Raw genomic sequence first — 22,515 nt, forward strand, 5'->3', positions numbered from 1 at the left:
AAGGTGGCGATGATTATAACTAAGGTCAATTACAAGTTCAAGTATGATGGAAATATGCGCATACAAATCAACTGCCAATTATTTTTTTCCATGTAGTACTGAAAACTAGGCTCGGTCCATATCAGAAAACGAGGTCCGGGTAACCGCACTAGACAGAGAGCCAATGAATTAAATGAGACGCTGCTGAAAATGTCATGTAGATAGGAACTAACTGGCTGGTGATATTGCAATTTCTGATGTATTGGCACGAGTTTTCTTTTGTATCAGTGGTGGATAAAAAAAAAAAAAATCAAAACTCAATAAAATCTGTGGGTTTGCACGTGATAAGAATTCCACACAAATGCCACACAAATTCCACAAAAAAATCCACACACTCCACGAATTTTGAAAGCGCTGGGCATCCAGGCTCTCCCTGAAAACTCCGTCGGATATAAAACAAAAAAGGAAACGGCGTCTGGGGAACGCTTTCACCAATGGGACCTCTGGGCGTATCGCAAGATCTTCATCGGTGGGTTGCCCTCCCAATGACAAATCCCTTCACGACTCAAAATAGAGAAAATCACCATCCCCACCAAAGGTAAGATGGAGAGGGAGGCTATTGCCTATCTCCATGGCAGGGAAACTTCCTTCCCACCAACCTTCCATCAACTTCATTTGCTCTGAATTCTTCGTCTGGGAGGGAGACTCTCCCCATCGCAATCCCATCGCGGGTGGTGAATGCCATTTCCCTCCATTCATTCGTCCTTTAGAACTCGCGTGCCTACATCCATCACCCCCACGTAATAATGTCTTACTTAATCCTGGCTTGGCAAAACTCTGTCTCCTGGAGATCTCGCCTGCTCCTCGAAAAAGGATCGTTTTGCATCTTCCCATCGCAATATAGAAGATTCCAGCTAAGGGTCTTCTCCCGGAATCATCAATCACATGAAAAACGATGTCTAGAATGCCACTAATCACTGCCACTTTCACAAATTTATTACCTATTAGATCGTTTCATACATCTTGTATTAAAAGTTTCCTTCATCTGAAACCTCTAAATCTACATCTTCCTTCTCCTATCTCACATAAATAATATTTTCCTTTCTTAATATATATACTTAATTAAATATCTGTATCAACTAATTCATTCTAAAGTGTCTCTTCACCCCATCGCTATCTAAATCTTTAATTCATTGGTAATCTAGAATCCTGACCGGATATGTCTTCACTGGATAATCACTCTGATAATAATCATACTACTGCAGGGGCTGTAATACCCACCAATAAGTCCTTTTCTCATGATGTAAACGTTCACAGTTCAATACCAAGAACAAGGAAACAATCTGCTTTCAAAAACATTCTGACAAATATTTTACATTCAAATAATGACACAATCACCAATTCAACTTATACTCACTGTCAAATTCCTCCAAATACAAGACGACACAGTACCCCTTCAGTGAGATCGCAACAGCAACAAAATTTAAACACGCCAAGACCAAAATTGCTACGATCAGATTCAAGAACTTTTGATTCAAAACCAAATTTTTTCAAAGATGAATATTTAGTCTCATATCTATCAAATAAGGGCTTTACCCCACAGAAATTCTTATTTTACAATAAGGACCTTAAAATTTCAATAGCAAGCGCTGGAGAAGCCGTATTTTTGCCAACAATATCAAATACTGAAGTGGAAGACCTTGCGAGAAATGGCCACAATGACGGTTCTGAAGGTAATGAATTACAATTTGACCAGGAAGACAATAACAGTTTCCATAGTGATGGTGAAGACTATACTGACAATGAATCCGATGATATTTCTGATAATACACCAATTTTTAATAGCAACGACAACGAGAGTAATGATTTGTCACTGACTAACTTACAATCTTTATCTGCCTCTCAGCAAAATAGATTTCCGTCCAGTACACCAGTCGTTTTAGATAGTTCCATGTCAGCTTATAATATTGCAATTATTTTATCTTTGCAGAGGGAAACGCAACTCTCAACAATTCAATTAGAATTGTCTTCCAATGTAAGAGTCCATTGGAGAAATGGACTTCCTCCAACAAAATCAATTAATGAAGAGTATTACAAGACAAATCAATTAAACTGGTCTTTGAATTCTAGAAATTTTGACCTATTTATACCATGTCACTCACAAGATGAGAATGATATAATACAAAACAATCATTCTTCAAGAAAGATGAGATTATTTAGAAGTAAACCAAATAGATTAAACAGTTATCTAACCGCCCAATGTATCAGAAGTGATATGTTTAACCGCATCAACAAAGACGATATAGAAACTTTGAAAGCAGGGGACTACGTCTTCGCAATACCAATAGCATTCCATAATCGAATTCCAGAAAGTTTATACTATCCCTCAGCTCGTATAGCATATTTATTGAGATTTGCTTGTTACCTGACCAATAGTGCGTCAAGTTTCTCAACTGCGTCAAATTCTTCATCAAGTTCTATTTCAAGCAATATCATAACTGGCAATGATACTCTTCTTGATTTCTCTAACGACATTGAAACAGAAGTATTATCGAGTAAGGACAACACTGTGAGTAGTAGTAGTACTAGTTCAATGTTGAAAAAATTTTCTAAACATTTCAAAAACACAGCAAAACCTAATCCATCGTCAATAGTTAATGGATTGAATTCTCACGAAATATTTTTGGAATATCCACTAAATGTAGTAAGAACTCCTCCGCTTATTTCAATGTCTACAGCAAATAAACCAATCTTTATAAAAAGACTATGGAGTAGTTCCCTAATATATGAGGTTTCATTTCCACAGAAATATGTTCCATTGAATTCCGAAGTGCCAATTAGTATAAAATTGACACCATTAATCAAGGATTTGCAGATCAAAAGGATAAAAGTTAGTGTGGTGGAGAAGATTACATTTTCAAGCAAAAATTACCAAAATAGTTTTGATCAAATCGATGTAGTCAAATATGACATGTACAGTCCATATTATGGTGAAATGTTACTAAGGAGAAGAAAAGAAAGGAATTTACCATTATTAGAAATTAGAACAAAAGTTAGAGGTTCCCAGGCTATAAGAGAAGAAATAGTAAAAAACTCAAACAATGAAAATCTGCTATCATACAGTTCAATTAATGATAATGATGATACTTCCAAAAAATATGATATTACAGAACCTATCTCAGTGGAATCAAAAATTAAATTTCCAAAGTACAATGATGTGCGTAGAAAATCAGGTAAAATACTACCACCATATGGAATCGACCATTTTTTGGTTAAAACCACCCCAGAAGCAAATAATCTAGATCGTAGATTTTCATTACCAACATTGTCACCTTCAACCTCTTCGGCAAACAGAAGTAATCGTAGCAAGAGCATAGCCCAGCTTTTGAACAGCAGTAAAGCTTCGAATACACCTTCAATCAGTGAATCCATGCCCGACGACTATAATAACGCTACCATTTTCAAATGTGACAATTCAACAGAACGAATAAATTTCACAACCAGATTAAACGAACCTAAACGTGGATTATATTTGGATAGCAAGCATTCAGGAAATATAAGATGCAAACATAAGCTGGAAATAATGTTCAGAATAAGTAAACCTGACGATCTCGATCGCGCTCGCATGAGACATTTTGAAGTTGTCATTGACACGCCAATATTCCTCATTTCCGATCTCTGTAACCAGGGAAATATGGATTTACCATCATATGAACGAAATAGTAGTAGGAATGTCTGCTCCATGTCCCAAAATGAACTATACAATTCACCACCTACCTTTGAAGAAGCAATGTCGGTACCTGCATCCCCTGAATCGTCACCAAGCATAATATCCAGCAGTACAGAAACGCTAAATGACATGAGGAGACTCAGCTTGGGCACCACAATAAGTACAAACACCTTATGGAGTAAAACAAATCCATTTAACAACCTCGACAGGCTTTTAACTGCCGAAGAGGACAATGATGAAGCAATGGAGGATTTCTTCAAGCAAGGCTATACATTACATGAAGCATTCCCTCCTTCATACGATGAAGCAACCTCCAAATTATAGTAATCATTTCCTGCACAATTTATAGAAAATAGACTCTTATATATAGCGTGTTCATTTATCACTTTATAATACGTTTAAGAGTATTTTACATATATTAGTTGATCTTGTCATTTGTTTACGTGTGTGTCGTTTTGCCGTTTTCTGTTCGGCGTTGCGAAGAGGATCGATATGGTAAGGAAGATTTAACTTAGAAAAAACAAACAAAGCACGTATTATGGGCAGTTGTTCAAATCTGAAGATTATCAAAAGGACAAGGCCGAATTCTCTGGTAGTCGATTGTGCTCATGATGGTGAGGACATCAAATGATGATGGTCCAAAATTGAGAGAAGAAAAGCATTTCCAGGACTTTTATCCAACTTTGGAAAAAGATGCATCTTTACCCGTTGTTATAAACAGTTCGAAGAATCATAGGCAGGAGGAAAACGAGATAAGTTATCAGGACGAATCTCATAAAGTGGGTCTACGGCCGGAAGCTCAATTCAAGGAGCTGATTTTCAATGGCAAGACGTCTCGAGAACCATTGATTATTGAGCCCTCACATTCCAGCTCAAGACAATGCAAAATTCCAATTTCTGAACTATGCGCGCCATATAATATGTTAACACCTCTAGAAAGATATAGGAAGAGAAGTAAATTAGGTATTAATCGTTTCAAAAAACGTACTAAAGTGCAAAAGGATAATTATGTACCTTATTTAACCAGATTTCGTGAAGAACATAACGTTCTATTAGATCCTAACGTCATTAAAGCTTTAAATAAGATATCGCCTCTATTCAAAAACTTTCAGATACTGTATGACATGGATGAACAAGACGAGCTCTATCGGACACATTTAAATCTGCTATATTCAAGTGCTAAGTTAACTGAATTACACTTTGAAACAATAATAACCATTCTAGAAATACTGTGGTTCAATTTCCAATCAGAATTACCCATTCCAGATCCTCCTCCTGCACCACATGATCAACTTTGTTCTATTTGTAATCAAGAAGAAACTCCAAACAATAATATAGTATTTTGTGATAGATGTAATATCGCTGTACATCAAGATTGTTACGGTATTATATTCATACCACCAGGTCCCTGGCTTTGTAGATCATGTCTCCAAGGAAAATCTAGAGCCTCTAGTTCACACTGTTCCGTATGTACAGATGTCAGCGGTCCTTTAAAGCAGACATATTGCGGAGCCTGGGTTCATGTATGGTGTGCCATTTGGATCTCAGAACTTTGCTTTGGTAATTGGCATTATCTAGAACCGGTAGAAGGTCTAGAAAGGATACCCAACTCAAGATGGAGGTTAAATTGTATAGTTTGCAAGATGAAAGGGGGTGCATGTATACAGTGTTGTAATAAAAACTGTTTTGTTGCATATCATGTTACATGTGCCAGAAAGGCTGGATTTTTCATGACCCCCATCAAAACTGGTGCAATCGCTGAAATGGCCCTAGATTCCGGTAAACTTGAAAGCTTCTGTGATAGGCATTCTCCAAGAGGCTGGCCCAATGCCACGAGTAGGATCCCTTACGTTAGAGAAGAGATTGTCAAAGCTAACTCCGAAGTTACAAAGAATAAGGAAAACTTTGATACCGTAATAGCGCCCCATGCGTTCTCCGAAGTTTTGCAACATGTTTTCAAGGTATTTCATGTATCAGCAAAAGTCAGAGAACCCATGAGTTTTGATTTTTGTAGGTACTGGTCGATGAAAAGAGAGGCAAGACAGGGTACTCCCCTTATCGATGTTTCATTTGATCAAATTTATGCCTATAATTTACTTGATGACCATCATATACAAGGCAGACTTTCGTTTATTGAGACTTTAGCGAATGATCTTTCTAAGTTAAAGAGTATTGCAGCATTAGTGACTAAGAGGACTCAAACTAGCATTAAATTAGTGGAAGCAGAATCTACTTTGAAAGAAGCAACGAATAACCATCAAAAATATCTGATGAAAAATTTGCTTTTAGACAAGTTAATCGAAACGAATTCATTCAAATCTGTGGAGAATGCATTGAAAGATGGAGATGAAAACTTAAAGATTTTATTGAAATGTAGAAGTGCCGACTATGAGAACTTGAATTCATTGAGAAGTTCCCTGGAAACGTTATTCGATAATATAGAACACTCCGCCACAGCAACTAGACTTCTTCATCATAGTGCAATAAAATTAAAGGAAGAATTCGAAAAATTAGCAGATCCGAAGATATTTTCCGAACTTGAATCTCTTTTAGAAAACGACATCAAATCTATTGAACAAGGAAAGCAACTTGAACCTTTACAAGTTGTTCCTGATTTGATGGAAATGGATGAATTGAGTGACGTTGAAGATTTGAACGAAAGGGAGACAGCCTATTTGCATTTTCTTATTAGGACGAAAAAAAGAGGGCGTCCAAAAGTGGTCCCTCCTCCATGGGAGACTTAATTTTCTAATTTTTTTTTTCACTAATAAAATTATCGAACTTTATTATCATAATTATATCAAAATACTCTTGCATTTTATTAAAAAGCCTAACGAGGTAACACAATTATTCACCAAATAGGTAGTTGTATTATTTATATAAGTGTTGTAACAATTAGAATTATTTTTTTAAAATATCATTTTTTATTAGAAAAGTCCTTTATTATTTACATAGAAATACGAAATTGTATATATCCCAAAAATATAATATTAAAATTAAGCGATAACACAAACTGGATCCCAGACACCACTGGAAACCATGTAGTTGTCCTTCTTTTCAGAAGAGTTGTCTTTTTGGGTGGCAGAAGTAGAAGTTGGTTGCATTGTTAATTGATTTGTTGTTGTTGTTATTGTTGTTGTTGTTTTGTTGATGGTTTTATATAATGGATAGAAGAAGACTTGAGAAAACTAATTCAGATAACTTCAAATATTGTGGCCTTTTATATGTTTCTTCTAGCACAAGAATAGCTCTAATGAACCGTCCATGCCCCTTTAGCTATAAACCTCATTATCTATCGTGGCTCACGGATTACCACGACAGTATTACCTTGGTTTCATTACTTTACTGTCATCGGCCCGTGTAATTTTCCTAATACGGTAATTACAAGAGTTTCAGAAATATAAACTATGCTAGTACGGCAAGCCCCATTGTGAAAAAAAAGCAACCAGATTAGACTTTGCTTAGACGTTTCCTTCAATAAGGTGATCATATAGTAAATCTGAAACATGCAATTGCCCTTACCTCAAATAATTAATGACAGTTTAGGAAAAAAACCAAGAGAAGATGACTGCTCTTTGGAACATTGAGGTTTATAACCTTGATGATTAGTTCAGAGAAGCAAGTAGTAGAGTACAGTCTTAATTTTTATATTCTTTTAGGATTTTTTTATGGTTAAGTTGTGTAAGATATTAGTTGTAATATCTTGGAATCAATCTTCATACCACTCATAATTCTTAAAAAATTAGTGTACAGAGAATTTACATATTATGTACAAAGTTTATAAAAAAATATGCAATTAAAATTCTTTTTACAAACCTCTAATTAAACGAGTAACTTCATTAACTCCGTCTTCATGAACTTCAGATAATTTTTGTTTTACAACACTGACAAAGTCAGCAGCATCAACAAGTTCACCATCATCATCAGCAAATTCTGGACCCAATCTCTTGACACGTAATTTGTTTTCTAGGTACTCTTCTTTTCCTAAAATGACGGCTACTGAAGCACCACACTTTTCTGCAGCTTCAAATTGCTTTCTTGGGTTAGCCTTAGCCTTATAAACGTATTCGGTTTCAATACCAGCATCCCATAGTTGTTTGGTAACCTTCATTCTTTCTGGTAAGTAACCATTCCAGTCTTTACCACCACCAAAGGCCATAACGAAGACTTGTGTGCTAGTTGGCTTAATGTTGGAAGATGCATTTATTCTTTGTTTGATTAAAGAGAAAATTCTTTCGACACCAAAAGAGATACCGATACATGGAATTTGAGCGGATTTTTTACCAGATGCCTGGGCAAACATGTTAACTAAGTTATCGTAACGACCACCGGCAGCAATGGAACCGACGCCAACGTATTCTGAAGCATCTTCGCTGTTCTTAGATTTCTTCTTCAAATCGGTCGCATTTTCTGGTGGAGCAGAAGCTTCAGTGACAGCTTCATAGATTAAACCAGTATAATAATCTAAACCTCTAGCTAAGGATAAATCGAAAGAAATGAAATCTTCAATGGCAAAAGCTTCAGCATATTTGATCAAAGTAGCAATTTCATCTAAACCTTCCTTTGCTAGTTCATTAGAAGTAATAGCTTCATCCTTAGATAAAAGTTCATGAACTTCTTTCAATGAACCATTCAATTTAACGTATTCCCCAATCTTATCTGCAGTTTCTTCGGTTTGACCTTTTTCCTCGGTTATTTCCTTCTTAACTGCTTCCCATGGTGATTTATCCAATTTGTCAACTGCGGATGAAATTTTTCTAACGTCTTCATCTTTAACACCAGATATTTTAAAAATACCATCTAAGATTTTTCTGTGATTTAATTTGATTTTGAAGTCTTGAATGCCTAATTTGGTCAAACCTTCGACTAAAATTGCTAGGACTTCAGCATCTGGGACCATACTTTCATAAGTACCTGCAATATCGAAATCACATTGATAAAATTCTCTCATTCTACCTTTAGTCATAGCTGGTTGATCTCTTCTGTAAACCTTTGCGATGTGGTACCTCTTAATATTTTGAATATTGTTCATTGCCACGAATCTTGCGAATGGGACAGTTAAATCGTAACGTAATGAAGTAAGTTCACCACCTTGATCTTCTAAGTTGTAGATCAATTTTGAATCTTCACCATATTTACCCGCTAAGATATCACGTAATTCGAAGACCGGGGTATCAATAGTAACGGCACCGTGACGTTTGAATAAACCGGATAAAGTGGAGAAAATGGCTTCTCTGATAACCATATCGGTATCAGCCCAATCTTTGGTACCTTTTGGAGTCTTTAAGGAGACTTGCAATTTGGATTTCTTTGGGGCCTTAACGGCTTGTGGTACAGGCACTTCTTGTGACATGAGTATGAAACGTTTGCTTGCTCTTGTAATTACGCCTAAGACTCGATTGAGCATCGAGGAATCAGGAAAGATTCCATATATATATGAGTGAAATTTTTCGACGGTTCAATTTTTCCAGAGTGCCAAAAAACGAAAAAAGAAAATTAGCGTATTGGAAAAGAAGTCATCTTTTTGTACGTCATATTAAAGTCACGTGAACACATATGCCACCTAGTAGTAGCGCGAGGCACATGCTCAAATATTGGTCATACTGGGACTAGTAGAAGCCTGATGGCAATGGAGAGACGACCAATCTTTGTTGGCCAGGCAGTTCTCATGTGTATTGGCCAGGTAGCTCTCTCCTGTTTCTTGGCTTTTCTATTGCAGCCATGAGTTGCTTCTCGCTAGAAAGGTGTAGTCCAGCCACATAGGATCCGGTTTGTCACTGAACCGTGGTAACCGCTGGACAAGAGCATGCTTTTTGTTCCTTTGAAGGGTATTTCCTGCTGAGCGGCTAAGTCCCATGACTGATCTTCTTCCCATGCACGTCCCAGTTGTTTCTTCGTGACAGTCCTCCCAGTTGTTTGCTCTGTTGCACTCTTTAAGACCATACCCCTATGAACACTGTGCTGGATGAACAACTGTCAAGTTCTTGAGTTGTATTTCCCTTCCACCTGCCTTTAAGACTTTGAATTGTTGGCGGCAGTTTTAAATCACAACCGGGTAACGTCTCGCGAGAGATTCAAGTTCCAAGCGCAACATGGTTAGTAAAAAAAAAAAACATACACTGGTTGAAAGAAACAGTATACGAAAATGGAAACACACGGTAAAAGTTTAATAGTTCAAAACCACGATTTAGAAGATGAATTCTCAGAGAAAGTGCGTTGTCATAAAGAATGGCTCACATACTACAGTTGCTGGGTTCAGTAATACAGAGCTACCACAGTGTATTTTACCTTCGAGTTATATAAAGCGTGACGATGAATATATCTTTGGGAAGATAGATATGCTAGAAGTTGCTAGTGAGAGGGACGCTGCGAAGAAAGGCGAAGTTTACACAATAATTGATGAAAATGGTGTTCCATACAATTGGGAAGCTTTAGAGAGACAATGGAAGTATATCTTTGAAAATGAATTGAAATGTAAATCCGATGAATTTCCATTGGTGATCACTGTACCAATTATGAAAGATGCTGTGGCATTGAGAGTCATGGAGAGATATTTTGACTTGGCTTTTAATAAGTTCAATGTGCCCGTTTTACAAGTTATAATTGAACCTTTAGCAATTGCGTTATCAATGGGTAAAAGTTCTGCTTTAGTCGTGGACCTAGGATCTTCCAGTTGTAATGTTACTCCAGTTATAGACGGTACTGTAGCTAAGAATAGTGTACTAAAGAGCAAATATGCGGGAGATTTCTTAGATTATCAAATTTATGAAAAATTAAAATCTAAAATTGAGACTGATGAAGAAGGTGATATTGATACAGGCATGAAAACTTCTACTGACGTTTGGTTAGATTCTAGTACATGGATTCAAGAATTTAAATCTACAATGCTACAAGTTAGTGACAAGGATTTACTGGAATTAGAAAGATATTATAAAGAACAAGCTGAATTGTATATCAAACAACAGGAAGAATTACAAAAATATCAAAATATTACATCTGCCAACGGTAACATCATGACCACATTAAATCCTGCTACGATAGCATCAATAAATACTAATAATCCATTGACTGTCAAGAAACATTTTCTTTTCAAGCCGAAAAACAGGACAGTTACTATGGAAACACGTGAATGCTTTGCAATGTCAGAATATTTATTTAATCCACAGTTAGCCAACGAGAATTTTTCCTCAGAGGATGGATTAGGTGAGATTATTGGTAAATCTATAAAGAAAGCTGCGGCAAGTATAAGTTCTAGTGGAGTGAATACATTAGGTAGTGCTGGAGCAGCAATGACATTACAAGGGTTGAAACGTTCCCAAATGAATGGTAGTAGTACTAGTAATTCTAGTGGTAATGAGAATAGTGCTGCTACTACAGCAAGCTCAACTACGCCTGAGCAGATATATTCTACTCTTTTAACCAATGTTATTATAACAGGATCAACGTCACTAATTTCTGGAATGGAACAAAGAATCATAAAAGAATTATCTATACGATTCCCACAGTATAAACTGACTACGTTTGCCAACCAAATTATGATGGATCGTAGAATCGAAGGATGGATTGCAGCAACGTCCATGGCTAATTTACCATCATGGGAATTAGGTAAATGGTATTCAAAAGAAGATTATGAATTACAGAAGAAAAACTCATTGAAACAGAAATGAGTAAATAAATAGTTTGTAAATTATGTAATCGGAAGAATTTATTGTAAGGCGAAAAGCTAATTGACACTTACTTATCAGATTGATTACCACATTGAGAGATGGAGGTGACCTTACTTCCTTCCTTCCTTCCTTCCTTCCTTACGACATTTTTTAATCTGAGAATTCGTGCGGGTAAGCAAAAGAGCGAGCAGAGCATTCACGTGAATGGATGGGTAAGGCCCAGTCACCGCTATATATCTAAAAATAGATATCTAGATTGTTTCTTTTTTCTGTTATTATTATTTATTATCGCTGGGAGATAAGCGGTGACTTCTTTTATCGTGAAGCCGTATCGGGGAAAAGTAAATAAATGATGCGAACAGATAAGCCTTTTTTTTATTTACATTGTCCATTGGCACTTTCCTCTGCTCCACCTGGGCGCTGTTCCATCACCGCTCCCTGGGAAAAGAAACAAATAATGGACAAAATAAAAGCCCTCCCAGAAGGAATCGCAGAGATACGTGCAATCAGCTCCGGCCAGAGCGAGCCTGGTGGGGCGACGAACCAATTTAATTAAAATGGCTTGGCCATTCCTCTGCCCGGAAGGGACCACCGCGGTGCAGCCCTAACAGCGATCCGCGATAGCAATCCCCAAGACCACCATAACCCCCATTGGCCAACCCAAGTGAAAACATAACCCTATGCCTATTTTCGGCCACCCCAACGCAGCCTCTTCGCAAAATTGACACTACACCATATCGCGCCCTCCCCAACCCCTAAGTCCCGACAACTGCGTGCCCTACGGAATAATCAGAGTCAAAAAAATCCGCCCCTCCGCTAGCCCTGTTTTCTTTTGTGTCGCAGCATCATCCCTTTTCTTTTTATGAATCATTCTTCCTTCTACGCGACTCTCTGACGCGCAACTTGCGGTAATTTCACCATTCTTCCTTACGGAGAGAAAAGCATCATCGATTAACTGAATTGAATTTCGCACTGTCAGTAGGAGGATTATCTCTCTCTATCTCATCGTGCGTAAATAAACAAACACAAAGATAAGGAAGAAGAAAGTGGTACCCAATATTAGCTAGTAGTAGTGATACTTTCTCCATACGGACTAACGCTATAATTATTATTATTGATAGTAACAAGTTAGTAGTAGTTATAGTAGTGTTCTCATAATGTATTGAAAAATTTTCTTGATATATAAATCAACTATATTCTGTCACTCCCCATCTATCATTTCTTTTCCTCTTGTCTTTTTGTACTATCAACCAACAATAATAACAATCCTTTATTGGAAATAATTAGAAAAAAAAAAGTTACTATCTGTGTTTAGTCACAAAAGATATTTTAACATCAAAATCATTATAGAATTTATTACATCCCCCTTCAAAACATAACAAAAATCATAATAATGGCTGACACTACTATTGAAAAAACCGCTATCTTATCCAAATATTTGGATTTAGATCAAAGAGGTAAAGTTATTGCAGAATACGTCTGGATTGATGGTACCGGTAACTTACGTTCAAAAGGTAGAACTTTAAAGAAAAAAATTACTTCTGTCGATCAATTACCTGAGTGGAATTTCGATGGTTCTTCTACTAATCAAGCTCCAGGTCACGATTCTGATATTTATTTAAAACCAGTTTCTTTCTATCCAGATCCTTTCAGAAGAGGTGATAACATCTTAGTCCTTGCGGAATGTTACAACAATGATGGCACTCCAAATAAATTCAATCACAGACATGAAGCCGCCAAATTATTTAACGCCCACAAAGATGAAGAAATCTGGTTCGGTTTGGAACAAGAATACACCCTTTTCGATAGTGAAGATAACGTCTATGGATGGCCAAAAGGTGGTTTCCCAGCTCCACAAGGTCCTTACTACTGTGGCGTAGGTGCAGGTAAAGTTTATGCAAGAGATGTCATTGAAGCTCATTACAGAGCTTGTCTTTACTCTGGTATCGAAATTTCCGGTATTAACGCAGAAGTTATGCCTTCTCAATGGGAATTCCAAGTTGGTCCATGTACTGGTATCGAAATGGGTGATCAATTATGGATGGCCAGATATATGTTAACTAGAGTAGCTGAGGAATTCGGTATTAAGATCTCTTTCCATCCAAAACCATTAAAGGGTGATTGGAACGGTGCTGGTTGTCACACTAACGTTTCTACAAAGAATATGAGACAACCAGGTGGTATGAAATACATTGAAGAAGCTATTGAAAAGTTATCCAAAAGACATACTGAACATATTAAATTATATGGTAGTGATAATGAACAAAGATTAACTGGTAGACATGAAACTGCTTCAATGACTACTTTCTCTGCAGGTGTCGCCAACAGAGGTTGTTCTGTTAGAATTCCAAGATCAGTCGCTAAAGAAGGTTACGGTTACTTTGAAGATCGTAGACCAGCTTCTAACATTGATCCATATTTAGTCACCGGTATCATGTGTGAAACAGTATGTGGTGCCATTGAAAACGCCAACATGAGTAAAGAATTCGAAAGAGAATCTCTGTAATTTTGAAGATTATTTCAATTTTACTAAAATAATAATAATAATAATAATAAAAGAATTACCCTTTTTCAATATATTCATTATCTTAAAAATAAATGCTAGTGCTATTTATTTTTTCAATATCTCTACTATATTTTTTTCTTTCTGCATATAGATCTTATATACTAATTCTAATGACAATACTAATTTCACTATAACAGCTCATCCTAAAATTTCCAATTCTTGACTATTCCGTCCATCAATTCATCATAGTATATCAAATATTACCCGCCCGAGCAGGGTTTTTTTTTCCAGTATTTTCCAAGGCCTTAGAAAAAAAAAGAAGCCATAAAGTAATTTATAGTTGGAATAATCCTATTTTATTAAAACAGACTAATTACAACCACTCCAGACATAGTTATGACGCCGATAAAGAGAATATTACTGGATAGTACTCATTTTATTGAAATTCGTAATTCAATTCGGTCTCGTTCGGTAGCATGGGTTGCGCTGGCAAGATCTTCAGAAATTAGTGAGATTGATGCATCTATTGCAAAAAAATTGGAAACTATACTAATCAAGAAAAAAAGGGCTAATGATGAAGATTATAGAATGGAATTGGAAAATTTAGACGTTACTGATGAAATTATGACTTCGTTGATTCATTTATTGGCAAATTGTGAAAATTTCGACGTTTTAAAATCTGTACAAAATTTATTAGCTGAATTATTATCTTGTGAATATGGGACTGTGGCATATAAGACGATAAACTATTTTCAGAGAAATCCAGATCAACTTGTAGAACTCTTCAACCTTACATTCAATGACGACAATAGCGAGAAACTATTCGATATTCAAATGGTTCTCATATCATCATTCAATGTGGTATCTTTACTAATCCAGAATGACTTGAGGAACGATGATTTAGTTAAGAAATTGTTGAACAATGAAAATTGCCTAAATATTCTACAAAATGTAGAAAGAATGGATACTTGCTACATTACCATTAGATTGTTACAAGAATTATCAATTATCAATAGTTATAAGACTATTATTTGGGAAAATGAGTCGAAGATATTACCTACTATTTTCCAAATTATTAAAAGATCTATCAGAAGCAGTCCTGGGAATACCAGCAATATGAGAAATGAGCCTAACACTGACAGTAGTGTTATGATCAATACCAATTCCAATAATTTGGGGATACAATTACAATATTACTCTTTATTATTTGTGTGGCTATTGACTTTCAATAATAAGATAGCCAGTGAAATAATTAAGAGATATTTGAATGAATTTTTAAATCTTTTGAAGATAATTAAAGTAACAATAAAGGAAAAGATATCTAGAATCTCGGTGTCGATTGTATTACAATGCTGTGAACCACAAATTAGAGGTTCAAAAGAATTTATTAAGAATTTGATTTTACTAGGTAATGGAATTACCACGTTAGATAATCTTATTGAAAGAAAATATTCAGATGAAGAATTGAAAGATGATTTAATCAAGTTGAAAGAAATTCTTGATAATGAATACAGGGAACTAACATCGTTTGATGAATATATTGCAGAATTAGATTCGAAATTGATCGTTTGGTCTCCACCACATATTGATAGTGATTTTTGGATCAATAATATTGATAAATTTAAAGAACATAATTGGAAATTATTTGAAAAATTAATTAATCTTTTATCAGAATTTAAAGATTTGAATTCTGGTACTAAGAATGATAACGTCATTATACAAATTTTACTGAATGATATTACACATGTGATTGACTTGCTACCAGAGGAAAGTATTGCCGTTTTGAATAAATTGAACGGTAAAGTCATCATCATGGAATTATTGAACCATAACGATTCAAGAATCAAGTTCGAAGCATTGAAAGCCACACAAGCTATGATTGGATACAAATTCAAATGAAGCGTGTGTGTGTATGTCATATAAATGAAACGGTATATAGAAAGAAAAGAACTATGGAAATAAGCGTATTTTTAAGAACAATTCTTAGTTGAGTTTCCTTCTTGCGACAGTGACGCAATAATGTTATCTAAGTGCTGAAGAATTCTTGCTGACGTACTCAGACCACTCAGATCTCCCCAACCCCGCTGAAGTTATTCAAAGACTGTAGTAGCCAATACTGAAGAGGGGGGGGGGGAGGGCTGTGACCACATCGACTATTTACTGCCTCGTGACCTTTTATTAATTGCCACGGAACGGAAATCATTATGCGATCTTCAACGGAGTTTGCCGATTGAAAGAAAAAGCAGAAGTTCCATTCATTATCCGCCGGCGCCCCTCTGTGGCGTTGCGGGTGAAAAAGAAAGATAGAAGTGGAAAATTCAGAGAAAACTGATAAGACGGCATCGTCACCATCCCTGCTCTGTGCGGAAAACAAACACCGCTGGGGAAAAATTACGCGTCATTCACTTCTGGCTCTCGAGAGATATTCACAGAAACAGTTTTTTCATTCCCATACTACGAGTGAATCGCCGCAGTGGAGAGGCCCGGGAATGACACACGGCTGCTGTTAGTGGTGGTAATGTTTGGTCACGGTGCGTCCCGTGGGTTATCGAAAAGATTACCTAAGTCATTCCTTTGTACTATCATTACATTTCTCGAGCTTCATTTGTCAGGGTCAATATGAATTTTGGATGACCCTCCATCTCGAAACTCTATCTGAAGGCTTTTTCAGTAATAGCGTTGTTCCAGGAGTTTCCATTTCTCGATGCATGACCCATCATCATCATCATCATCATCTTTCGTCATCTACTTTTAAGAGGAGTAATTAGTAACTTCCATTCATTCTCCTGCAACCTACGTACTCACATATATATATATATATATATATAAGCATTCTTACACTTATCAACTTTCTCATTTGTTCTTGGTCCTTTCACTTCTTATTATCCTTACTATAACCATACAAACTCATATAAAATACAAATATTAGTACAATGGCATTCCTAGAATTAACAGCTGATATCTCACAACCTTTTGTTATTCCAAACATCTCACCTGTCTCACAACAGAGTTCAAGAAAAAATTCAGATGCTGACGTTACGGCCTTGGACGAAATCGACAAGTTCTTAAACAGTATTAACGATAGAACTGCTGTCTGTGAAGATGTATTGGAAAGTTCAGATCAAATCAGTGCGCATAGCGGATTTCGTGCAAGAAAGGGTTCGTTGACCCTCTTGTAATAAGAAAGAGATTTATTCGTAACTCATTATTCTGCATTCATCCATAAATATATTCTAACGCACTATCTCACTGATTCATATATCCTTTTATTATACATATTCAATTATATATAGTTTATAAAACTGAGAAAAAAAAAGAATAAAATAAAAGTTTTGAAAACTAGCCCAATTGTTTCTCTTCCTTCTCTATCGTTACTTTATTCAGGGACATGATTTCATCTCTATCAGCTTCTGTATCAAAGAGTGAAAGACAATCAAATTCGTCTTTTTTCAATTCAATATTCATCAAATTATGCACACGACATCCCCAATCAATCAGTATGTTCTTATCGTTTATATTATGCGGTAACGGAAGTAAATCAACAACTATATAATTGAAATAGTTATTTTCTCTATCTATGCATGGATAATAACTTCCTGTTAACAAAATTAATTCATTCAATTTGGATCTATGCTTTTCAGTAGCTCGTTCCACAGGATACTGCGATAGCAACGTATGGAAATGAAACCATGCACTTCTACCAACCTCTTTCATATGCTTATTGCCACTCTGATCCTCTATTTTGGGTATCACAATCGGATCATTACTTATCTCTCTTATTGTTTTTATCTCTGTGGACTCCATACTAGAAAAGAGAATCCATATCAATATCATTACCAGTATCGTTGTCAGTCTTATTATATGGATCTTAACATCATTTCGTCCCATTCTATCTCATAGTAATCCTTTACTACTCTGTCTTCTTCCATATCTTCAAGGTACGATCTTTTTTTTTTTTTTAATTGCTTATATAACAATAATACGAATATTGCGCTTGGCAAAGAAAATTAAATTTTATAATGAATAAATATTACTTGGGTATTCTAATAATATATGTAACACATACATGCAGTCATGATACAACATAAATTGGCTTCAATTTTTGATAAACATTTCGTAAAGTTCTTCATCCATGAATGAATCAAACTGTAACTCGTCCTCCGAATGGACAAAACTATTTCTAATTTGGAAACTATCTTCCATTTCAAAAGATATTCTTGTTCCGTTCGAAGACCGTGCTACTCTTCCTTCGTTACTGTTCGGAGTTGTTTTCTCTGTGACGAAGATTCTACTCAACGTCTTAGCAGGACTTACCGGATTAGAAATTTCTCCCATCCTATTCAGCTTGTTATGACTTGATTCGTTGAAGTCACCATGGGATATATGTTGGAACCCAAATGGCTTTGACACTTCAAATGAATTCCTTTGCGGGCTTGATTTCATCGATGTTATAATATTTACAAGTTTTCCCCGTATGCTTTTCTTTTCCCTCTTTGTGCCAGCGGTCACTTTAGAATTTTTACTACTGGATGCAATTTTCTTAAGTTTTTTGGTCTCAGGTAGATACGGTGTACAACTATTCAATAAAGTCAGTTTCAAGCCATCGTCCTCATCATGAATATTATTAATATTATTTTGCAAACCGTCGGCATGTTCTAAAGCATATTGCAAACCATACAACTTCTCATTTTCTTCGTCTTCATCTATCCAAATCGACTTCATCTTCGGCAAGCTTCTCGTGCTCTCACTATTTGGAATTCTCGACATACTCATGTTCATTAAAATGCCTCCACTTCTTTTTTTCTTGTAGTCCAACTTTATAAACCTGATGTGAAAAAACGTTAATCATTAACTCTCGTTACAAACTTATATACCATCTCTCAAATACGTCTTGGACCTGCAGCTACAGCCTCCACATCGCTTCGAGAAATGGAAGCGGCATGCTGAAACCGTCTCTTGTACAGAGAATTCTCGCAGAAGCTTTTTTCTTTCTTTTCGAGCCCATCCAATTACTTCCAAAATAGGTAAAGGTACCGGAAATCTGATCTGGCAAAAAAAAAAAGAAATTTGTTTCGTCGACGACACAATAGATGAAGGGCCGTGAAGGCTTGTTTAGTTAACGAGAATGGGGATGTTGATATCTATCCATGGGCATTCTTATTGTACTCCTATTAATGGTTTCCACTATGTAGATGAGGATTCTTCTCTCGAAGTTTATTTCGTGAGTTATTTATATTTTAACAAATAAATCTAGAAAAAATTACGCAACGTCCCATTCAACGGCATTACAGGGTTACCGTTCAACTGTTCCTTTTATATATATACACATTCAGGTAGTTCTCGATTTGATGAGTTTCGTTATTGCTGTTTGGGTGAATGTCACCTACAGATTCATTGGTACAACAACTTTTGAGGATTTGATCTGGTTATTTAAACTACCGTTATCTAAGAAATCAAACATTAACATATTGTCAATTGCTTCATTGATATTGTCTTCACTGACCGACGCACCATCCTCAGACTCTTGTCCTAAATATGGTAAAGTGGAATCTCTTGGAAACATCCATTCCCTCCATTGAGAATCAATATTATCACATAAATCATATAAAATCATTTTCAATAAAGTGATATGATTGTAAAACCATGATACTGATCTGTTGATAAAAATTCTGTAATTTTCCATCTCTTTCACACTATGTAAAATAGTGAAGTTCTTAAAGCCTCTCTTCTCTCTTGATTGATCTCTCCAAAATTCAAATAATGTAAATAATGCCTTTCTTCTTTGCCACGTTCTCTTTGATTCTCTTAATTTCAAACCTAATTCAACTAATTTATTTTCCCATTCAAATTCCATTAAGAAATATTCCAAAGAATTAACGTACTTTTCAGTTAAAATTGTCTTTCTCAAGATTCTACAAGTTAAAGCAGTTTCTTCGGCAATGTCTTGTTTCAAATAATGTGCATTATTACGTTCATGTTTATTTAAATTGGAATTTGGGTTACTAATATGTGCGTATGGCTTCTTCTTATCACCGAGACCGAAGAAATTACTATTTACAGTATCGTCATTATCACTTGTTTTATTTTGTTGCAATCTACTACGATTTGATTCCAATAATTCTTCCTCTTTCGCTTTAAATTTGAAATCTAGATATGTACCAGTAGTTATTGGAATATTTGGTTCGTCCCTATTGTAAAAAAATCCACCTTTACAAAGTAGTTCTATTGGAGAACCAAAAATGTACGTTTTATATTCCGTTGGCTTAACATCTTTGGATAATGTTAGTTCACTAGATTTTCTAGACGGTGGTGGAGAGGAAGCAGTGCCAGTTGGAACTAATGCGCTAGTGGCAGTAGGAGTTAAGGCAGTAGTAGTAGTAGAAGATGACGATAATAGCCGTTTTTTTCTCAATTGTCTACCTAAATTATCTGATGGTTCTGATTTTGGTCCTAATAAAGGATGTAATTCTTCATACTGTTCCTCTTTTGTCTTAGCTCTCATTAAATCATCATCCATTGGGTTACTTGATAATTCAGATCTTAACCTTTTCTTTGGTGTAGTATTCTGATTACTACTTGTTGGCCCTGAATCATCTGAATTCAAAATTGCAGATAATCCGACTTTTTTATGTGTCGTTGAATTTAGAGGTATGTTGGTTTGATTTATGGTACTTTCGGCCATTATACCATTTGAATCAGTTGTTTGGTTTTGTTGTTGATTAGTCGATGAAGGAGTAAGATCAGTTTGCGAATCTGCTGTGTTTAAATCTAAAGTTCTCATTTGGCCGACTTCATCTTGATTGTGAAAATTGTCGTAAACCATTGATGTCATCCTTCTTCGTCTTTCATCTTCTTTCATTGCCATTAATAATTTTCTATTTGATTCCATAAAAGATTTTGTCTTATCTCTGTCATTATATTTCATACTAACGAGCATTTTTTCACGTGGATCTCTCAACTTATCCAATTCTCTTTGTTGCTTATTGAGATGGGCAGTGCCACCTGGTGAAGTTTCTTTTGTAGTGATGACAAATTCACGACCATTTTTATCCCAATTGCTTCTCCTTCTTCTTCTTCTCCTTCTACTTCCGTCTGTTTTAGTGTCATCACCTTCTTCATTATAATCTTCATCAAATTCTTCAGCACCGTCTTCTTCTTCGTCATCTTCAGCTTCTTCTTCCGTTTCGCTAACTTCATCATCTACTGCATTGTTGTCACTTTCATCTTCTAATCTTGATGGAGACGAATGTAAATGTTCTTGAGAGTCATGTTCGTCCTCTTCACTAAATTTCTTGATGACGGTATCCACAGTTCTCTTCTTTGGAGGTCTGCCTCTTCTCTTTTTTGAAGTGGCCGGATTTCCTGCAGAAGATGGGACGACACTAGAGTCTACGGAAGACGGAGAGTTTGATTTAACGTTTGTCAATGGGTCGACGAAGTATCTTTTTGATTTAGATATTTGTACAGACCCTGTGGGCAGTGAGACTTTTAAAGGTTGAATATTATTATTGTTGTTGCTATTATGGTTGCTGTTGTTACTATTAATGATGTTATTACCCGTTGCAGAAAAAAAGTTTTCCTTTCTTGGTCTTCCGGGGCCTCTGCGATTTGAAGAGGAAGAAGAAGTTGGTAAATCGAATGTATGATCTGATAGCGTGTGAGAATTTTTATTTTTCAACAAGGCAGTTGAAATAGTATTGAGACGATCGTTGATATTATTAACTAATAAATCTGTATTCATTTGATTTTTTAAAGCGTCTTCTAATTTATTTTCCAATACGGATTGATTATGGGAGATAATTTTCAAGGAATCGAATAGATTCTCAATAGAATGAGTTGTGATGGAATCCTTTGATAGGATTAACGATTGTAGTTCTGTGTAGTCGCTGTTTATTTTTGATAGGTCTTTTTGCAGATCCGACAGATTGACTGATGGAACGTCATCATCAACTTGGTGTGTCGTAACGGGATCTGGCATAAGAGGGTCCTCTTTGGCCGTTTGAGGAGTAACCAGTTCCTGGACGGCAGTGGTCTCTACTATACTCTGTTCGGAAGGGTCCATGGGGTAGCGTGTGGATGAATTCACTTTCCTTTGTGTTTTGTCTCTAGATCAGACAGCAGTAAAACCCAGAAAAAAATAATAATAAATAACAAAAAAAAGATACCACCTGGAGAATAATAGAAGCAGGCGAGATCGATTGTTTCAGTGGATGCCGGGGACCAGTGATAAACCAATGGGATCAATAAAATTGTAGCAAATAAAGTGAAAGCACCGCAGCCAGTATCCTTAGTTGTGGTCTCTAAAGAAACAAATTATACTATTTTTACAACTGTCGTTTTCAAATTTTCCAAACGGTTTTTTTTCGTTTCCCAAAAAAATGGCTGCGACAGAAGATGTCTGGATGGAGCAGCCGTCGTCGTCGGTCGCATTTGGCACAGAGACATGTTTTCAACTGAGATGGGACTCAACGGACGGTATACATCACAGCAATACATGCTGTTGGACTAGCCGGGTTCCCTCGTTTGAAATGGCCGGTTTTTCTGTCGCTTCGAATGGCACGTGGTCTGATCACCATGCACGGTGTGCTAGACACAGTGAAAAATTTCTTTTATTCTGCCGTAAGCGAAAAGTG

The 22,515-nt window shown here is 36.1% G+C and overlaps 11 protein-coding genes across 11 annotated transcripts; 6 read left to right on the forward strand and 5 right to left on the reverse strand.

Moving 5' to 3' along the window:
• Nucleotides 1-1,198: 1,198 nt before the first annotated feature.
• On the forward strand, nt 1,199-4,033 carry CSR2 (Csr2p; the record flags this gene model as incomplete). The annotated part of the gene is made up of 1 exon (XM_003959651.1): nt 1,199-4,033. One exon carries the CDS (start codon nt 1,199-1,201, stop codon nt 4,031-4,033), a length of 2,835 nt encoding a protein of 944 aa, XP_003959700.1.
• A 284-nt stretch (nt 4,034-4,317) lies between these two features.
• Nucleotides 4,318-6,453, forward strand: NTO1 (Nto1p; the record flags this gene model as incomplete). The annotated part of the gene is made up of 1 exon (XM_003959652.1): nt 4,318-6,453. One exon carries the CDS (start codon nt 4,318-4,320, stop codon nt 6,451-6,453), a length of 2,136 nt encoding a protein of 711 aa, XP_003959701.1.
• A 252-nt stretch (nt 6,454-6,705) lies between these two features.
• KAFR0K02130 (uncharacterized protein) lies at nt 6,706-6,813 on the reverse strand (the record flags this gene model as incomplete). The annotated part of the gene is made up of 1 exon (XM_003959653.1): nt 6,706-6,813. One exon carries the CDS (start codon nt 6,811-6,813, stop codon nt 6,706-6,708), a length of 108 nt encoding a protein of 35 aa, XP_003959702.1.
• A 704-nt stretch (nt 6,814-7,517) lies between these two features.
• HTS1 (histidine--tRNA ligase) lies at nt 7,518-9,116 on the reverse strand (the record flags this gene model as incomplete). The annotated part of the gene is made up of 1 exon (XM_003959654.1): nt 7,518-9,116. The coding sequence occupies one exon, from the start codon at nt 9,114-9,116 to the stop codon at nt 7,518-7,520; it is 1,599 nt and encodes a 532-aa protein (XP_003959703.1).
• Nucleotides 9,117-9,903: 787 nt separating this feature from the next.
• ARP7 (Arp7p) lies at nt 9,904-11,376 on the forward strand (the record flags this gene model as incomplete). Its single annotated transcript, XM_003959655.1, has 1 exon — nt 9,904-11,376. The coding sequence occupies one exon, from the start codon at nt 9,904-9,906 to the stop codon at nt 11,374-11,376; it is 1,473 nt and encodes a 490-aa protein (XP_003959704.1).
• A 1,393-nt stretch (nt 11,377-12,769) lies between these two features.
• GLN1 (glutamate--ammonia ligase) lies at nt 12,770-13,882 on the forward strand (the record flags this gene model as incomplete). Its single annotated transcript, XM_003959656.1, has 1 exon — nt 12,770-13,882. One exon carries the CDS (start codon nt 12,770-12,772, stop codon nt 13,880-13,882), a length of 1,113 nt encoding a protein of 370 aa, XP_003959705.1.
• Nucleotides 13,883-14,278: 396 nt separating this feature from the next.
• VMA13 (H(+)-transporting V1 sector ATPase subunit H) lies at nt 14,279-15,781 on the forward strand (the record flags this gene model as incomplete). Its single annotated transcript, XM_003959657.1, has 1 exon — nt 14,279-15,781. The coding sequence occupies one exon, from the start codon at nt 14,279-14,281 to the stop codon at nt 15,779-15,781; it is 1,503 nt and encodes a 500-aa protein (XP_003959706.1).
• A 1,034-nt stretch (nt 15,782-16,815) lies between these two features.
• On the forward strand, nt 16,816-17,061 carry SPO24 (Spo24p; the record flags this gene model as incomplete). Its single annotated transcript, XM_003959658.1, has 1 exon — nt 16,816-17,061. The coding sequence occupies one exon, from the start codon at nt 16,816-16,818 to the stop codon at nt 17,059-17,061; it is 246 nt and encodes an 81-aa protein (XP_003959707.1).
• Nucleotides 17,062-17,221: 160 nt separating this feature from the next.
• Nucleotides 17,222-17,770, reverse strand: ERV2 (flavin-linked sulfhydryl oxidase; the record flags this gene model as incomplete). Its single annotated transcript, XM_003959659.1, has 1 exon — nt 17,222-17,770. One exon carries the CDS (start codon nt 17,768-17,770, stop codon nt 17,222-17,224), a length of 549 nt encoding a protein of 182 aa, XP_003959708.1.
• A 207-nt stretch (nt 17,771-17,977) lies between these two features.
• KAFR0K02200 (uncharacterized protein) lies at nt 17,978-18,649 on the reverse strand (the record flags this gene model as incomplete). The annotated part of the gene is made up of 1 exon (XM_003959660.1): nt 17,978-18,649. One exon carries the CDS (start codon nt 18,647-18,649, stop codon nt 17,978-17,980), a length of 672 nt encoding a protein of 223 aa, XP_003959709.1.
• Nucleotides 18,650-19,265: 616 nt separating this feature from the next.
• On the reverse strand, nt 19,266-21,944 carry SUM1 (Sum1p; the record flags this gene model as incomplete). Its single annotated transcript, XM_003959661.1, has 1 exon — nt 19,266-21,944. The coding sequence occupies one exon, from the start codon at nt 21,942-21,944 to the stop codon at nt 19,266-19,268; it is 2,679 nt and encodes an 892-aa protein (XP_003959710.1).
• Nucleotides 21,945-22,515: the final 571 nt, after the last annotated feature.

The sequence above is a fragment of the Kazachstania africana genome, chromosome 11 (assembly GCF_000304475.1).
Source record: "Kazachstania africana CBS 2517 chromosome 11, complete genome".
Taxonomy (NCBI): domain Eukaryota; kingdom Fungi; phylum Ascomycota; class Saccharomycetes; order Saccharomycetales; family Saccharomycetaceae; genus Kazachstania; species Kazachstania africana.